Raw genomic sequence first — 18,931 nt, 5'->3', positions numbered from 1 at the left:
TTTGAGCACATGTGGGAGAGTCAGGCTAGAATAACGAGGTGTTTTCTGATCTTTGTCTTGGTATCTAGTCCCCAGCCTACAAAAGAAGACGTTGCAACTCCTTTGCCCTCTGAAAAGACTCCAACGAGTATTAATCAAACACCCGTTGAAACAAATGAATTTCCACAGCTGCCAGAAGGCTTAGAAAAGAAGCCTATAGTTCTTAAATTCAGTGCTATGATAGATGGTATAGCTATTGGAGCAGCACTCTTGCCCTCTTTAAAGGCGGAATATAAGATGGGAAGAATGAGGAGTCACGGAATGACAGGTAACAGCTCTCTGACACTTCGGAAATGTTATGCTTTTTCATTTTTTCTTGAAAAAAAAAATCCAAGAGGACTGGATATTTCCATTGAGTGATTTTGATAGGTTTGACTCTGTTGCTGTTGGCTTTTTTAATCTGTACTTCAATCAAGTGGGGCCATAGAGAGAATTTACCCTGCTTTAATAATACATGATTTTTGAAGGCAGAATACAAGGTCGGATTAAGAAATGTATGCATTCGTATACATAGCTTTCCCCCTCTGTTAAAATCAGTTTATGATGCTTGATTAATCAAATTCTGATTTCTAGTCAAGAATACTCTTACAGAGCCTTAGATGAGTTAGACTCACTTTTCTGTCAAAGTATAGTCAAGTCTTTGTTTTCTTTAAAAATTAAGAGAACCCAAAATCTTGTGGGTGGGTATGTATAGCTGTAGAGATACGTGCCCTTTTTTATTTTTATTATCCCAAAAGTGTTCTTAAATTTAAAAATAATTGAAATTCTTTTGCCAGATCATATATTTTTCCCCATTTCCCTTTTACAGGTGCCCAGACAAGATTTAATTTTGAGCTTCCAAGTCACAGATTGCGCTTCACTTCAAAAGTCTCAGCCACTGATATGTCAACCATTCCTCCTTCAGCAAGTCTTAACCTTCCTCCTGTCACTATGTCAGGCAAATACATCATGGAAGAACATGATACTTACTCAGATCAAATCTGGAGCATAGATGAACTACCTGCTAAACAAGGCTACTATCTACAAGGGAACTACTTACGTTGTGTGGCTGAGGTAGGTGTTGAAAAGAGTGGACAGCTTTGATAAGTTATTTCCATTCTGTTTTATTTCTGTTTCTGCAACTTCATCTTATTTTAATTATCTGCCTTCTCCAAAACTCTTGGGTTTAGGGGTTGATCCAAATATAACATTTGCTATTGCATGAAATAGAAATCGAACTTTGTGTTCTTAGTCGGATGAGCACCCAACATATTAAACAGTCAAGAATGCTATATTTGGAGGATTTTGAATATGTTACTTTGTGCAAATAAATAAGAAAGACTTATTTAGTAACATTTTTTGTTTTTATTTTTGGAGTGAATATTTCTCATCAGTCAGCTTGAATAAAAGCATAGTACACTGATGATTCAAGTAAAACTTCTAAACCGATAACTTATGCTTCTATATCAGATAATTATCATACAATGTGCAAAAGATACTTAAAGATTTGTATTTGAATTGTTTTATTTCTTTATGCTTAGATAGCTGCATAGATAAAAGGATATATATCCTATATACACCCTCAGTGAATGATCTAAAATTTTCTGTTTATACACAGTGTTAGACACAAGTTCTATTTGCATACCAATATGCACAGATACTTTTCACAGAGAGAAAAATCTTGCTGCTTAAAAGAAACTAATCTGGTGGGGAAGAGTGGCGCTTTTCTATATTTCTTCAGTCAAAAAAATTGTTTAGCATGTTTGTGAGTGAGATTTCTGATGTTAGCATCCTTATGGGAGAAGATTATGGGTGCTGCTCTTTGTTCAACCCATTTGTGTTATTTCCTGGCTGAAGAAATACTCACAGATCTTGAATTTGTTCAGTGTGTAAATCTAAACAGGGAGGCACTGCTTAGGAGAGCCAAAAGCCAAGCCCAAGTAATTTCATAAAATATCTATGTTTTGATTTTATTTTAAAAAATATCTAATGGAAAACTTAAACAGTCTTGGGAAGACTCCAGTTCCTTAGGAATATTCTTTAAGATTGGATTGGACACATGAAGTTTACCATTGTAGATATCAGTAATCTTGTTCATCTGTAATAATTAGAGAAATAGACTTCTAGAAGTGGACAGCTCACTTCTATATTTGTTCTTATTTACGATCTGAAATTAAGTAGAATTTTGCATTCTTTTCTGAACCTTAATGACCTCCTGCATTTTGGTATTTAAGCTAAACTTAAGCAGGAGAATAAACTTTTTTGTATAATAGCAAAGGTTTTCAGTTTTCACCTGTGGTGTTCACAGCAGAAAAATTGCAATACAGAACTTTTTTTTTTTGAAATGTCAATAATGTTATGATTGGGATTGAAATATATATACCTGAAAGTTTAATTAAAAAAAAAACAACAAAAAAAAAACATAGCTATGATAACTGTTTTAAAGTTTTGTTTTGCTTTTATTTCTGTAGGTTGGTTCCTTTGAACATAATCTCACAACTGATCTCTTAAATCATTTAGTATTTGTGCAAAAAGTGTTCATGAAGGAGGTAAATGAAGTCATACAGAAGGTTTCAGGTAAGCAGAAACACTTAAAACCAACTTTAAAATAAAATCCTTAACCCTTGTTTGATGGCAACATTATATAGTTCTCTAGATAAGCTCTTTATTTCACAGGCACCATTACTTTGCATCTAGCATTGAACAGGAGGAAGCAGTAGAGCTTGAGTTTGAAGTAAGAACAGAGGCTCTGGAAGTTTTTGTATCTATTTCAGAGTCAGGATGTTTTATTGGGAAACCTGGTAATTTGTTATTCTGGACACGAGCCTCTCTGTCTGCTTTTGACAGACATGATTACATTCTGTATTCACTTTGCTCCCCTCCAGAACAAAGGTCATAATCTACTGCATTATGTAAAATAATTTGAGCATATTATTTTAAGGAAAACAGCTGTGTCTGGGGAAAATAGTAAATACCAATAGTAATATTGGTATTTTTCCAGCATCTCCCTATTCCTAGCTCTTTGATATTTTTTTTTTTAATTATTATTAGAGAATGTTTCAGTATTCATCTCCCTATTCCTAGCTCTTTGATATTTTTTTTTTAAATTATTATTAGAGAATGTTTCAGTATTGGATGAAAAAGACACTTGGCTATTCATTAGGTTGATTTGTCAGTCATGCCATATACTGCAGAAATGGCTGTTTTATTTCATCTTTTCCAAAAATGTTTCAGAAGAAACAAGCAATATCATAGAAACCAAAGCAGAGAACAGTTGCAAAATCACTTGATACTGTCTCTTTTTCAGTATCAAATGGAAATATTTGTGTTCAGCTGTTTGAGTAGACAGTTACAAAGCGTCTATTTTCTTACCTAATCTGATGGAGGTTTTTTTTATGTAGGCTGAATCAGAATTTGCACGGCATTTAAAAATAGGTCCAAGCGCTTCCAGCTGTTAGTGTTAAAGACTTCATCTGTCTGAAATCTGAAAGAGAATTCAAAACCCTCCAAAACTGAAAGAGAACCAAAAAGCTAGGGCCATGCAGAGATATTTCACTTCAGCAAACAAGTTCTGTCACCTCAAAGACAGGAATAAAAAAATAAAATAATGTTTTGTTTTGTTTTGTTTTGTTTTGTTTTGTTTTGTTTTGACTGATATGGGATTACCCTGAATGGAAATGTAAGGGCTGGAAGCTTTGTTTTACAAACTAGTTATCCTTTGGTAGTTTAAAAAATACATGAATAAAATTTACTGTGGATATTACACAATAGGTGAGGAGCTGAACAGAAAAGCAAAGAAATAAAGAACAGTAGAAATGGGGTGGAATTTCAAGTAGTTGAATTTTAGTAGGTTTTTTTAGTTATCTTAAACAACTATTATAGAAGTATAGCTGCTTTTTAGTGGAAAGATTCAGTAGTAGTTGGAAACATCGTGAGGAAAGGTAATCTAGGTAGTGGTGACTAAATGAAAGGTGTGTGTGCATACACACCGATGTACAGCTTTGTATGTGTGTACATATTCACACACGCAAATATACATAAAAGAAATCTGCGGGTCAAGATGACGTACGCTCAGGGGGGTTAAAAGATGCAGTGGAGAAAAAGGAACATGTCAGAATCTCTGAATGGTAGAAAGAAACCAGTGTTGCCCAGCCAGATGTTTCTTTCAAGCAAAATGTCAGCGTTGCATACTAAGAGAACACTTGGGGGAAGAATAAACCTTTAACAGCTGCCATTATTGTATTAGAACAGTTTTTATAGAGGAGAATGAAGTGGTATATTAGGAAAGGTATATTAGATTTAGTTTACATGGTTCCTCAGTCTCTAGTGTTTAGTCTCTTCTCTGTTTTTCTGTGATGGATTTATTACCATTTGCTGGTTCTTTGCTTTCTCAGACAACAAATTTGTATTGGGAATAGCAGCCTGATGTTGTTTGAAATGTGACTGCTACCTTCTGTATTGTGGTAATTCAGCAGGAACATGGTTGGGTGCCAGCAATCCAGACCCAGGGTCTGGATGCAGAATGCAGAACGATGTGGGGGAAAAAACAGCTTTTGTCCTTGCAGCTTGTAACAGTAATTTACATGGCTGGAGCTTCCCAATTAGTGTAATATACTGAAGTGGATGTTCTAAATACGGTTTCTGTTGCACTAAAATACTGATTGCATGCTACATAAGGTGGAGTTGCACAGATGCAAACCTAGTTAATGAACACAGTAGTTCCTGCTATAAGATGTAGGGTAGTGTTGATTTTAAGACAATTGACCATATGTAGTAGTTGGCTGTTAGCTACATTTAATGAGGTGAATCTGCGCCTGTGTACATCTTCTGTCTTCAACCTCTATTTGTTTTTATAAATCTTTAGCAAACTACTGTTTGAAAGGAGGCTGAATTCAATGTCACCTGTTTTTATATCTACATGTCTTAAAGTGCTTTCTGTGTTAGAACTCTGAATGTGAATATTTCTTGTGTGTAGGAGGGGAGCAGCCAATACCTCTTTGGAATGAACACGATGGCACAACTGATGGAGAAAAACCAAAAATTCTTCTTTACTCATTGAGCCTACAGTTTAAGGTAATCGTATAATGGCAAAACAGTGGTTCTAGATGCTACTAAAGGCTTAACAGCTTGGTTTCTACATGACAGCTAATTGCATCAAGCATATCTGCATGAAGAAAAAGATCTAACTCCAAGTTTGGTCTGTATAATCTTTTAAGATAGCTTAGTGGCATTGCATAAAAAATGAGTTAGGAAAAGTCATTATGCACTCCTTTTTTTGGCTGTGCAATGAGAAGAGTTTTTTGTTTTATTACCCCCTTCTCTTTCTGTCTCTGAACCACATCCTAACAACTGTCTTCCTTATTCATTAGGGAATTCAAGTGACAGCTACAACTCCCTCAATGCGAGCTGTGAGATTTGAAACTGGATTGATAGAACTTGAACTCTCAAACAGACTACAAACCAAAGCAATGCCTGGAAGTAGCAGCTACCTCAAACTGTTTGGGAAATGCCAGGTGGATTTAAATCTGGCGCTAGGACAGATTGTTAAACATCAGGTTAGTGCTCAACATCCTTCCTTCCATGTGGTGTTCAGACCCAATAGGGCATGATCCTAAAAATATAGAAACAAGCCAAGAGGCTGTCCTAAATTGCTGTTTTTGTGTGTGTGTGTTGTTTTGTTTTTTGTTTTGGTTTTGTTTTTTTGTTGTTGTTGTTGTTGTTTTGTTTTTTCCTTTTTTCTGATCAGGCTATGGAGTGAGTATAAACTGTGGAGGGCTTTTTTGTTTTGTCTTTTTTTTTTTTTGATAGAAACTTAAGCATTCTGTAGTGCACAATTGTAGAAATGCTTCCTGAATATTCCTGAATATACTCATTTTTTAAAATAGTTTAAAATAAGTCTTCTCACTTGAGTCTAGAAGTGGCTGAAGATAGCTTTTCAGAAGAAATAGAAAATTTTCACATACGTGCATCAAAGTAGTAAGGAGTCAACTGTGGAATTTTGTTTCATACTGTTCATACTCTTAAAATTTATTAGTCATTTGTAGCAGTAATGGCCTTGCTATAGAGTCAAATTCAAAATTTTCATCTATATTGTTATCATTTTTAGGGTACATGCATGAAGTAATAAGGTTGGATAAGATCCAAGGTTTGCTAGACCTACATTCTGGCCTAGTTTGTCTGTCATAGTCTGACAGTTTTACCTCTTTGATTTTTAAACCCACTCGCACCTCTAATCGCCAACTCTATGATACAAAAATATTTTGTGATGCCTGGAAAAAAAAATACAAGTCTTAGCATCTATAAATGTACTGTCTCCATAAAGGATATGGATATATAAATAGTTACTTTAGTTAACATTTTATGATAAATATGAAAAATAACACTGATTAGAATCTAATAGGAGGAAACTGAATATCCTCAAAGAAGGTTTGGATAGAAAAGAAAAAGGGGAAAGAAGAGTTTTTTACTTCTTGTTGTAATCTTATATTTTGTCAAATAAAGAAATTTATTTTTCCTCCTCCGTGTCACAAACTGTTCCCCCTTCCTATTTTTGAATGTTCTAAGGTATATGAAGAAGCTGGCTCAGATTTTCATCAAGTTGCATATTTTAAGACAAGAATTGGATTAAGAAATGCTCTCCGAGAAGAAATCAGTGGCTCATCGGATAGAGAAGCTGTCCTTATTACTTTGAACAGACCAATTGTTTTTGCTCAGCCTGTGGCCTTTGATAGAGGTATGGAAGAGACAATTGCTACAAATCTGTTTTCATCCTGAGCAAGCTACATTTTTTTGGCAAAGAGGCTTGATTATCGAAGATTTAGTTTATTTCAAGCCAAATCAAAATGTTTGGTAAAATAAACTAGCTGAGAAATTGAGGAGATCTACTGCATGCCAACAGATCGATAATTGATAATGTCAAAAATTTCATTTGCTGAATGATTAGTTCTCAGGTGGCTTGGAGGAGGTTACTTTTGTAAGTATTTTCTATATATGAGAACAGCATTGTTTTCTGTATTTTAGTGTTATTCTTGTCCTTTGCAGCATGAGCCTCTTCAGTACATCCTCAGTGTGTGCATGTGTTTGTATTTGCACTCGTATCCATTGTTGCACATCTACAGTCTTAAAAATAATGGAGAAACAGTAAAAATTGAAAAGAATAAGATTTTTTAGTGAATGTGCATTTTTCTGTTATGTTTTCATTTCAATTAAGCATTTCTGTTTTCTTTGTAAAGCTGTGCTGTTTTGGCTGAATTACAAAGCTGCATATGACAACTGGAATGAGCAGAGAATGGCTTTGCATAAAGACATTCATATGGCCACAAAAGAAGTAGTAGATATGCTGCCTGGAATCCAACAAACGTCTGCGCAGGCTTTTGGGACCCTGTTTCTTCAGCTGACTGTCAATGACTTAGGAATTTGCCTGCCAATCACAAACACACCTCAGGTAATTGTGTTTACTAGAAAGCAGCAATTCAAGATATTGTTTGGATAGATGTGATGCTTTTGAAACTTCCTGCAGAGGAAGAAGGAAAAATAGAGAAGGAAAACATACAAGAAGATATGAGAACAGGATTAGTTTTCTAAGTGGGAACGATAAACATTATTAAATGTATATATGACATCACTTTAACTTTGCAATCTTCAGTCAATTCTCTTGGATTTTCTTTTTCCAGTCTAACCACACTGCAGATCTTGACACTGGCTCTGCTTTAGTCCTGACTATTGAGAGCACGTTAATCACTGCCTGCTCCTCAGAGTCCTTAGTTAGCAAAGGTCACTTTAAAAACTTCTGTATCCGCTTTGCTGATGGCTTTGAGACAAGTTGGGATGACTGGAAACCAGAAATAAGAGGAGATCTAGTCATGAATGCATGTAAGTGGCTGTGATTTCATACTGCACAGTAGTATTTCAGATGTAAATCCCCTTTTTAACCTTTGCTGTGCCTTTTAAACTGCTGATTTTTCCCCATAAATGTAAAGAAAAGACTTTGGCCTGTTGAAAGCAAAATAATACAAGTCTAAAAGGTTGTATTACTGTTAAAATATATTGCTTTCCTTTATTAAGAGATTTGTTACTGTATGTCTTCCACAAGCGTTGATTTTTTAGTTTTGTCTGAGATGTTGGAAGAGGTCCATGTATAGCTTTTATGTAATGTCATAAGATCCAAATAAGTTTTTAGTGTTCTAATATAGATCTTAATTTACATTACACTGAAGTTGCAAACATTTATATAGAATCTCAAGTTGATATAAACTTGGATGTAACCACATAAATTCACTGTACCAAATAAGAATGAAGTGGGAATTAAAACTAAAACTCCAATCCAATACCAATTACACTTAAGTTGCAGAGGGACTTGAGGGGGAATTTTGAAAGGCTGATCTAAAGCAACTTTGACTCTGCCTAACCAGTATATGTGCTTTGTATATAGGTGTTGTACCAGATGGTACATATGAAGTATGTTCTAGGACAACAGGGCAAGCTGCAGCAGGTAATACACTTTTAAAATAATTTAATTCCTGTATAAATAAAGCTTTCATAAATCACGAAAATTGAATCCTTCTATAACCATGTTGTAATTTGATTGGTGCTTTTGTTTTTTGTGGATTTTTTTTGTCCTTAGTATCTTGTTTTCTTTTGTAGAACTGCTCTGCTGTTCCAGGTTTTAAGTCCAGTCAGTAACACCGGCTTTAGATTTTTACCTCTAGGGAAACACAGGGTGTGTGACTTTGCCCATTGGTTGGAGAATAGTCTTTTATAACAGCAGTGCTGTTCTTCCAGAGGCAGCTCATGGTCTTCCCGAACTCCCTGTCCTGCTGAGTTCTGACATTCTTCAAAGTCTTGAAAAATACTTGGCACTGTCTGTCTCAGTCATCGTATCTGCTGCTTGATGGTTCTCATCTGTCTACCCAGATGTTGGACCTGCGATGTCTCCTATCCCCATAGTTTTGCTTGTGATGACACTCACTCATGGCACTCACTCATGGTGGCACTCATTAGAAAAATCTGGGGAAGACATGGTATCATGGTAGTTGACAGACACATTATATGTGTATTATAACATCCTCAAGCATCACTGTTAAAGGACTTAAAATGGTTTTAAAAGAAAGGAAAAAGTGACTGTTTTTTCATGCAGATGGACATCTTTTAGGCTTTCTGCTTCTAGAAATCCTGTTCAGAACTCAGAGTTCTACTGAGTGTATATATAATATACATATATATTATATATATATATTTAAGAAATATTAACTTAGGATCTGTGAAATAGTTAAAACATGCATTTCAGCTGTAGATGATTTTTTTTATCGATGTTATTCCCAAGTGGGCAGAAATGACAGTGCTTCATAACTGACAAATGCTGTATTGTCTAACTAATACGAACTTACTGCGGGGGATTTTGTTTGTTCTTAAAACAAAATTTTTGTTTGTTCTTAAAACAAAATAAAAACAAACTGGTTAAGCATTATATATATTTTTTAAATAATTACAGAAAGTAGCAGTGCTGGAACCTGGACACTGAATGTGTTATGGAAGATGTGTGGTATCGATGTTCATATGGATCCAAACATAGGGAAAAGACTGAATGCTTTAGGCAACACCCTCACAACACTGACAGGAGAAGAAGATATTGATGATATTGCTGACCTCAACTCTGTGAACATAGCTGACCTGTCAGATGAGGATGAAGTTGACACTATGTCACCTACCATACATGCAGTAAGTGAATCAGCCAAAATAAGTGCTACTGATTGAAGAAGTCTTGACAAAGATTTCAGTCATATGGAAAGGTCTTAGTCTTGATTTTTTTGCATAACATGGTAGTCTCTATGGCTCATATAACTTGTGTTCTTAAAAAAAAAAAAAAAAAAAAAAAAAAAGTGTTATCTTTCTAACACCATACTTCAAAGACAAGAAGTCACAGAATGTATTTCTGCTGTTGTTATGTATAAATTTGGATTTGGAAACATGGAAATATGACACCTATCTTCAGGAACCTGAACTGGAAAAGCTGTGACTATAGATAGTTCTCTTAGATAGCAAATTATTAACATAAGCAAATTAGGAAAACTTTTTTTTTGGTACTTCTACTCAATATGCTGCTAACCTTGTTTTTTTGGTTTCACATTAAGCTATTTTAACAGGTGTTCTTTAATGGCTGTTGTATATGTCTCTTGCCTGCCGATGTTGAAAACATCCCAGAACACTAATGTTGCTGTTTGTTGTTTAGAAATCAGGTGGAGGTTCATTATATGGAGATGCACGCAAGCTAACATTTGGGCAGCGGATTGTAAATCACCTGCTGGGTTTGAGCCCCCCAAACCATCGATACTCTGTTCCTGTAGAATATCTGTGGGGGTCAGCGGAGTGTGATTCTCTTCAGTCTAGCAGATCACATATGAAAGCAGGCAGATCCTGCTCATGGGGACATGTATGTAGTAGTTATAGTGCATCTAACTGAATGATGGGGTTTGGATCACTGGAAGAGTTCCAATCAGCTGCCTTTTGAGTTGAAATGATTCTTTTGCATGCACTAGTCCAAATTTTAAGGTGTGAAATTCACTTCACTGTTGAATCATATTTACGTCCGATTTTTGATGAGGGCATTAACTAAATCTTCATTTTAAATAGGAAATTGTTGATCACCGACGGCAGGGAGCTTCTAGTATCCAAACTGGAGAACAGCGAGGAAGAAAATTTGTGAAACGTTTAGTTGATATTAGAGAACTCAATGAGCAAGCTAAAGTTATTGATGACTTAAAGTAAGTTGGATTTTGCTTTAATTCACACAAAGTTTGGGAATAACAAACTGCAGCTGACTTCTTTTCTTTCCTTATCTTGCAGCACTATGATTTTCAAGTGGGAATTGTTCTTTTTCTCCCTTCTTTATTTAATAAATACAAAATGTCCTTTCTGAATCTGTCAGAAAAAAATATATATGCAAGTACTCTATCAAATTTCTCAAGTTCTTTCCCAAGTGTACAGTTAGTCTATATTCTTTCTGGTTCTCCATTACAGCTATGATTACAGTCAGTTTCCTGCTGATCCAAAGTTGCAGTTACTACTTGACTTATTATCGTGACTGCTTTAACAAAGTGTACTGCTTTATAACTGTAATAAGCTTAGTCTTCTCCACTGGAAGAAGAAACTTTATAATCAACTCTTTGTCTAGTGTATGTGATATTTTAAAATTAAATCACGTATGCTGTATTTAATAAAAACCCCGATGAAAGAATTACGTAAAATTTCTTTATCTGTGAATGTCACTATTTTTCAGTCATGGTTTGGGCTCTTTTTTTTTTTTTTTTTTTTCTCATCTAAGACAGGCTAAGACTTACTTATTTATCTGTCTGGGATGGGAATATAGAGCGTGGTGATTATGCTAAATAATAAAGTGGAGATGCTTGCTTTTTTGTACTTGGAATAAAAGAGTTGTTAGCATCCACCAGAGCACTCATATCTGAACTTTGGATTTTAGGTTAAGTGTTTCTTCTAATGCGAGTTCAGTAATCAAAGTTATGTTTTGTCTCTCTGTCTTCTCAATGTACAAGAGCTACAGGAAAGTGAGATTCTTTGAGAATAGCAAAAACTTCACAGTTTTCCTAATTATTCAGTGGTGTGCTTTTTGTTTTTCTTCAGAATGTAGTCTACTGTAGAAGGCTGTCATAGATGTGGCAGGACTTCGGACTGTCACAACAGAAGGACTTTTCTGCATTCTGCTGAGGAGTCTCAGATTTGTCCATTATGTTTGGGCGTAATTAAACAACTGTCACATGATTGAAAGTATATAAGAAGTTCTTAAATCTAGTGTTAGAGCTAGTACTTTTTGAAATCAGAGAGTTGCATAGACATTCTTATTCTCCACCTTAGTTAACATAATGTTAGAACTGTTGTTTGTGGTCTCTTTGCATGCAACCTTGTTCTGCGTCCTCTGTCTACATTGCTAATTGATTTGGAGACCAAAACACTAAAATCAAGAAGTCCTCTTCAAGAACAAAATGTAACTGACAAAAAGTTGTGTGATGAAACAAGGATAAATCTTTCTGGAGCTTTATTTGGCACTGATGAAACTACTGAAAAAAAATGAGAAAATGGGATATTTTCCAGGGAAAGCAGAACATCATTGCAGCACAGATTTTGAAATGGTGAACACAGTGCTACGTATTTCTAAGATAACCCTCCCATAATTTTTCTCCAGAAAATTAGGTGCAAGTGAAGGAACCATAAATCAAGAAATTCAGCGCTATCAGCAACTGGAATCAGTGGCTGTGAACGATATCCGCCGAGATGTGCGAAAAAAGCTGCGTCGATCCAGCATGAGGGTGAGCAGGATGAATTGACTTCAGAAATATAATAGCACTTGCATTGCTTTTTTCTTTTCTGGAAAAAAAAAAAAAAAAAAAAAGCTTAAAAAAAAGATGAAGAAAAAGATTAAGAATATCAAACAATTTAGGTACCCTTTTAGCCACAGGAGGAGGTGGGAAAGGGTGTTTTCTCCCCTGTAATAACAGGGATAGAAAGATGGAAATTTTACAAGTACTGTAATGTAGATAGGTTTATTGCACATTCACAAGATCAGAACATATATATTTGAAGATATAGTCTGCTCTTCACTCTTAGAGCATTTTGAAATGGTTCTTTATTGGACTGATGAATACAAATGCAAGCACATTAACAGCCTGGGCAAGCGATAGATACGTATTGTATTCCATTTGGTGTGTATGTTTTCTGTAAGCAAGTTCTATATATAAATGAACATTAAATTTCCAGCATTAAGTGCTGTAAAAATAAAAACAAGCTACTAAGGCAGTAGAAGAAACTGCACAAAAAAGCAACAACTTTTGCAGCTAGTACACAGATTTGTGGCTGTCACCCCAGACACAGGTAACAAAAGTGACAGAACATTATTTTCAGCATACATCAGTGCATCAGCTTCAAGTATGATGCTTCATTAAAGAGGGAAGTCGAATAATAATTTGTTGGCAGCTCTGTCCCAGGTGTTCTCGTTCTAGCTCATGTTCTTCTGTTGTAAGTGGTATGTAGGGAGGATGTCTGTCAGAGTGGTTGGAATATTAACTTTGGGCATAGTTTTCTACCAATTCCAGCAAGTGTAAAAGGTGAAAGTTTATCAGTATTTGCCAGTGTTTTCATCTTTGCCTCTGGATAGAGATGCATTATAATTACTACAAAACAAAAATCTATTTTTGCTTTACTGGCACACCTGCATAAAGTAAGACTTCAGCTTTCTGGAATTTCTTTCTCATTAACCTCAGTGTTGCATTTAAATGTTCTTCTTGATTTAGGCTGCTTCATTGAAAGACAAATGGGGTCTCAGCTACAAACCCAGCTACAGCCGATCAAAGAGTATTTCAGCATCAGGAAGACCACCTCTGAAGAGAATGGACAGAACAAGGTAAACTTTCAGATCTGTGATGGCAACAACAGCATGTGGAAGAGGAACCATTGGCCATTAGATTTTTTTATTTATTTATATATTTTTTTTACTACACAGCAGTTGTTGTATGTGGTTGAACTGGATAGGAGGAGGTTATTTTGGAAGATGGGTAAACTCATTTGAAAAAGTAATTTTTCACTCTTAGGCAGACTCATGTGGCATGTCAAATAAATGTTTCTACTTGCACGCACAGAGAAAAAAAACACAGGGCTTTTTAATAGAATTCTGCCTTTGTGACATATTGAAGAAAACTTGCATATAAGGCAAAAAAGGCATAGTGTAAAAAAATTTGATTTTTACATTTGATTCTCAATCGTCTGCTTTTGAAAAGGGCTGTTTTAATGAGAGAAGGGAAGGGGCATTCCTTTAGTTTGTGAATGATAACTTGCTGTAATCTCCTCGCCTGTATAATATGTGCTTTTTTTGTTTCATCATTTAATGTCTGCTAAGCAAACTACACTTGCATAAAGACACCTTTCAGTAAAGTATTTGCATTGGTTTTAGAATATCCACGTTTGAGTCTGTTGCTTCTGTAGGTCCAGCTGCTGAGTTCAGAGTTTGGAATTAAAGATATGCTGCGTAATTATATATTAAATATAAAAGACTTTAAAATAAAGGTGGAGATGAATGTTAGAATTCTTTGATTTTTTTTTTAAATATAAGAATAAGAATTCTTTGTAGAAATTTGTTTATGTTTTAAATTTGAACACTTAAATAAGTGAATGGAAACTTATAAATAATTCAGGTGTGAAAAATACCAGACAGCAGAAATTCCAGAATAAAAGCCAGCTTTAAATAAAGGTATTCAGAAGTTTATTTTTCAAGGTACCTTTGAAAATAAATTGTTCTTCAGAATTAATTAGCATAATTGATGATTAAAGCTGAGTAAGAGTTGAAGGTATGAATGTTCTAGTTCAAGATCTGTTGGATGAAACCCACTTTTCTACCTTTTCACAAGGTTATCTGAAGAGAACTAGAAGTTGTATAGGAAATACAATTAGGCTTTTGTGTTGCTCTGTCAATTATTCTTCTGGCTAGGATGATAAGAAACAAAGCAGTGGAAAAACTTAAGTACCTTGGTTGTGAATGAATAGTAGTAAGTATGTAAGGCCAAATAATTAATTTCACTTGGATGAGAAAATGCATAATCTGCCAATGTGTTTTATGCACCATTTGGTAGATGTGTGTCTTGCTTTTTTCTATAATTTCTGCATGTTAGCTCAGGATTAAAAAAAGTCACATAAATAAATAAGGCATAGAGTGTTTAGCAATAGACTATTTTCCAAGTAACGAGTAGGTGCCTTCTCTTTCCTTCACCCCTCCTTTTTTTCCTTTTCATGTACCATTTCATAAGTGCTCCAATTATGATAAAATACTTGTCTTCTTAACAAAATTTTAAGTATTGACTATGCTTTTGTATTGCCTTGTATTTGTGTAGGTAAATGTTTGCATGAATGTAAAATCCTGTAGGAAAACTAAACAAGATGTGTTTTGGTTTTTGTTCATAGCTCTCGACTTGGAGACAGTGAAGATCTCCCAGATATCCGGGTAGATGCTGCATCTCCTGGGCCAAGAGTAACTTTCAACATTCAAGATTCTGTAAGAATTAGTTTATATGCCATGCAATTGTATGCCCTATGCCATTTGATCACAAGTTCCATGAGATGGGTGCACCTAGACAGACCTGAATTGCTTCTATGTTTTTGTGTGTGTGTGCCTCAAATGACTGATATTTGGAAGATAGGTTTGTTTTGACAGAAGATAGATGTGTTTGGAGTTCTTAACACTTAACAAGTGTTAAGAACTAACTATTAACAAGTTCTTAATTGTTAATCTTAACAATTAAGATTAGCAATCTTAATTGATTGCTAATGATGACATCATTTTGAAACATTAGGGAAAATATTAGTATTATTTTGTTGGGTTCTTTAGGTTGGCACAATAATAATAATAATAATACAGTTCTGTTGGCATTTTTACTCGATGTGTGCAAGAATCATCTAATAGTGTTTATGTTTAAATATATTTAAACTTTTGGAAACAGGTATTAATAAGTTTGCTGTAGCCCTACAGGTATAGCCTTTTGTGTGTCTGAGACTGATTGTTGAATCTTCAATTTTGTTTCAGTTGCTATGTTTTCTTATTTTACAAATGGTGCGGTTATGTTGTTTTTTCATGGCTGAGATTACTGCAATTGTTTTAATTTTTCTTTTTCTTTTCACTTCTAATTAAGTTGAATAAAACAGTTTTGGGGATTGCACAACAATCCAGCTGTCCAGGGGAAGGGTATTTTCAGGTATTTCTGAGAAGGAACCATCTTTGCCAGAGAACTAATTTACCTTGCAGGGAGCTGCTTTTCAATATTCCATCTCTTTAGCATGCAGCTAAACAGAATGTATATCAAATCTAGAAGTATTTAAATATGTAAAGTAAGCAGAAGAATATGATAGGCTGTTGATGAACTTTCTGAGTCTATCCTCGCGTACACCTAAAACTTAGTAGCCTTTTAAAAATGAATTACTTGACTTCTGATCATGTTTGTGAAGACTCTGATCAAGGCTGCTGTAAAGTGACGTAAGTTTAGACTTAAGAATGTGCTTTGGAAGGATTTTAGTGTGCAGGTGTCCTCATCTGTTGCATTGTGTTAAAAGTGCAGTCATTAACACCAGTACAAAATAATTGGTAGGTGGGAGGATGTCTCCTCACACTTTATTCTGTTGGAATTCCTGTATTTAATGCTGAGAAAGACATTTTCAAGTCATAGTGAGCAAGAAATGTTTCAAAACTTAACACATAGAGAGCAAATAGATTTTTTAACATGCTTTAAAAAAAAAAAAACATATTTAGGGATAAAAGCAGCAAGGTTTGTAGGTTTTTTTTTTCTTTAAATAAATAAAAACAAAAACGGACCCCCAAACAACTTTAGAGATAGCAACATACCTTTTACACCTTCCAACTCACCTTATCCTTTTAGGAAATAAATCCTTGTTTCTGAGAGGGGAGGAGAAATCAAATGTAGAAATGTGCTTTGCACATTTAAATGTCTTCATAATCCTGCCTTTGTTGTTGTTGTTGCTCCTTAAAGCTATCTTACCTTATATATACATATATAAGTATATAAGTATATATATATAAGTATATATAAAACTTAACCTATATATAGGTTAAGTTTTGTTGGTGTAACAAAATGTTACCAAATACTTAGAAGTGTCAAATGTTGAATATTCCTCCCTCTCATGCCCCCAAACTCTTACTGACATTATGATGCCAGTTCTTAACTTCAGCACAGTTCTCATTTGGATTTGCAGATGATGGCTGTGTAGCTCTATAATAAGACTGTATAGGTAGTGCTGGTGTTATTTTTTTAGGTATTTTTTCACATACATGTTAAAAAAAGTTAGTGTTTGAAAATTCCTTGTGGTGTTCTTTATGGTAGAAATAAAGATAGGACCCTTTTAGAAAAGTGACCTGAAGTTCATTTCATGTCAAAGTACTTCTGTTCAAAATGTTGAGGAGATCAGCCCAGAATTGCAAATTGAGACCGTACATTCTGTGTTAGCATTCATGCACACCTCACTAACGCTTCTGGATACTTCACCCCTTTACAAGGTTGATGATGATTTTTCCTTTCGTTCTTTTCTTTCAAAATATGTTTACAATTTACGTGAAATGTATCCATTCCTTCTGATTGTATGAATTGATCAGAGCATGATACATCTTTAGCTAACAGCTTGAGCTCAATCACTAGGTGATGGCAAATGTCTTCACACCAAGCTTTCATTTCTTTCTTTTTCATAACCCATCTTGCAGTTTCTGTACCTGATATCACTGCATTATGAGGAACTTGGGACTGAGAGTTTCTCATAGCACTCTTGCTTTTCTTTTTATTATTTCCAGAGCTATCTAATGCATTCTTAATTGAAATACCTGTAGAAATTTAACTACTCTTTGTCTCTTTACAATCAGTTTCCAGAGGAGACAGAAATGGACCTGTTGTCTGTAACTATTGATGGTCCCTCCCATTACTCATCTGCTAGTGAAGGCTCATGTTCGGTATTTGGTTCACCCAAAACTCCAGCAGTCTTCTCACCTGGCATTCCCTTCCAGCCTGAAGAAGGACGTCGGGATGACAGCTTATCATCAAGCAGTGAGGATTCTGAGAAGGAGGATGACCATGACAGAGAGAGGGCATATTTTTATAGGAAACCACCGTAAGTAATGGTCCTAAGGAAGAACATGGAAATTTCAAAAATGCATTTGAAATATTGAATTTAAGTAAAATTTGAAGGCTAAAAATATCTTCTGGGCACCACGATGTGGGAATGTTATAAAACTAATAGAGTGTTCAAAGATGGTCTACAAAGATGGTGAAGGGCCTGGAGGGGAAGGTGTGTGAGGAGCAGCTGAGGTCCCTTGGTTTGTTCAGCCCCGAGCAGAGCAGGCTGAGGGGAGGCCTCATGGCGGCCTGCAGCTCCCTCACGAGGGGAGCGGAGGGGCAGGCGCTGAGCTCTGCTCTCTGGGGACAGCGACAGGACCCGAGGGAACGGCATGGAGCTGGGACAGGGGAGGGTCAGGCTGGGGTTAGGGAAAGGGTCTGCACCCAGAGGGTGGTTGGGCACTGGGACAGGCTCCCCAGGGTAGTGGTCATGGCACTGAGCCTGGTAGAGTTCAAGAAGCCTTTGGACAAGGCTCTCAGACAGACGGTCTGGTTTTGGGGTGGTCCTTTATGGAGCCAGGAGTTGGACTCGATGATCCCTGTGGGTTCCTTCCAACTTGTAAATTCTGTGTTTATAACTCCACAAAATGGATGCAATAATGTGAGCATCATATTAAAAATTAAAAAAAATATATTGTATAAGTTTTCATGCCTTTTCTTGATTGAGAATTTAAGCTAAGAATGGCTTAGCTCTTTGTGTTACCATAGCATAAGAAAGTATACTTAGTAGTATATCAATAGAGATGGATCATTGCATTGCTGTATATGAGATAAGGCTTTCTCCGGAAAACTTCTTAAAATGTCATATACTTAGTGTGAACACAGTCTAGAGCGCCTCCTACCATCTGTTCAGGTGAATGCTGTGCTAATATCTAATCCATTATTGTGTCGGCAGGAGCACCTCCCGCAAGAAAGCATCAGGCTTTGCTGCTGTCCACCAACTCTTCACTGAACGCTGGCCAACAACACCTACAAACAGAAGTATGACTGGCACAACCACAGAGAGAAATATTGACTTTGAACTTGATATCAGGGTTGAAATTGATTGTGGAAAATGTGTACTGCATCCCACAACACTTCAGCAAGAACATGATGACATTAGTTTACGAAGGTAAGAGTCTTATTACATAGTGGCTTCATGAAGAAGAGTATTGGTACTTTATTCTGCTTTAGCTGATGAATTCATCCTGATATTTTTATCTCCTAAGTTATCACCATATAATAATTAATGATTAATTAATTAA

At 35.5% G+C, this 18,931-nt stretch overlaps 1 protein-coding gene across 10 annotated transcripts in view; it reads left to right on the top strand.

Moving 5' to 3' along the window:
- Nucleotides 1–18,931, top strand: part of BLTP1 (bridge-like lipid transfer protein family member 1) — a 113,736-nt gene that overhangs the window by 74,339 nt on the left and 20,466 nt on the right. For 5 of the 10 annotated variants that reach the window (XM_082758885.1, XM_082758886.1, XM_082758888.1 and 2 more), the window contains 18 exons: nt 69–307; nt 848–1,092; nt 2,490–2,595; nt 4,994–5,091; nt 5,388–5,573; nt 6,583–6,751; nt 7,251–7,462; nt 7,692–7,890; nt 8,450–8,509; nt 9,509–9,735; nt 10,247–10,447; nt 10,648–10,778; nt 12,215–12,338; nt 13,320–13,429; nt 14,980–15,070; nt 15,705–15,767; nt 17,438–17,682; nt 18,583–18,798. In XM_082758885.1, coding sequence (XP_082615011.1) covers nt 69–307; nt 848–1,092; nt 2,490–2,595; nt 4,994–5,091; nt 5,388–5,573; nt 6,583–6,751; nt 7,251–7,462; nt 7,692–7,890; nt 8,450–8,509; nt 9,509–9,735; nt 10,247–10,447; nt 10,648–10,778; nt 12,215–12,338; nt 13,320–13,429; nt 14,980–15,070; nt 15,705–15,767; nt 17,438–17,682; nt 18,583–18,798 — 2,922 coding nt within the window. The remainder of the gene's footprint in view (nt 1–68; nt 308–847; nt 1,093–2,489; nt 2,596–4,993; nt 5,092–5,387; nt 5,574–6,582; nt 6,752–7,250; nt 7,463–7,691; nt 7,891–8,449; nt 8,510–9,508; nt 9,736–10,246; nt 10,448–10,647; nt 10,779–12,214; nt 12,339–13,319; nt 13,430–14,979; nt 15,071–15,704; nt 15,768–17,437; nt 17,683–18,582; nt 18,799–18,931) is intronic. The other 5 variants (XM_082758889.1, XM_082758890.1, XM_082758891.1 and 2 more) reach the window with 5 other exon arrangements.

The sequence above is a fragment of the Aythya marila genome (genome assembly GCF_965140915.1).
Source record: "Aythya marila genome assembly, chromosome: 4".
NCBI classification, from domain to species: Eukaryota; Metazoa; Chordata; class Aves; order Anseriformes; family Anatidae; genus Aythya; species Aythya marila.
This window is presented reverse-complemented; position numbering and strand designations above follow the sequence as displayed.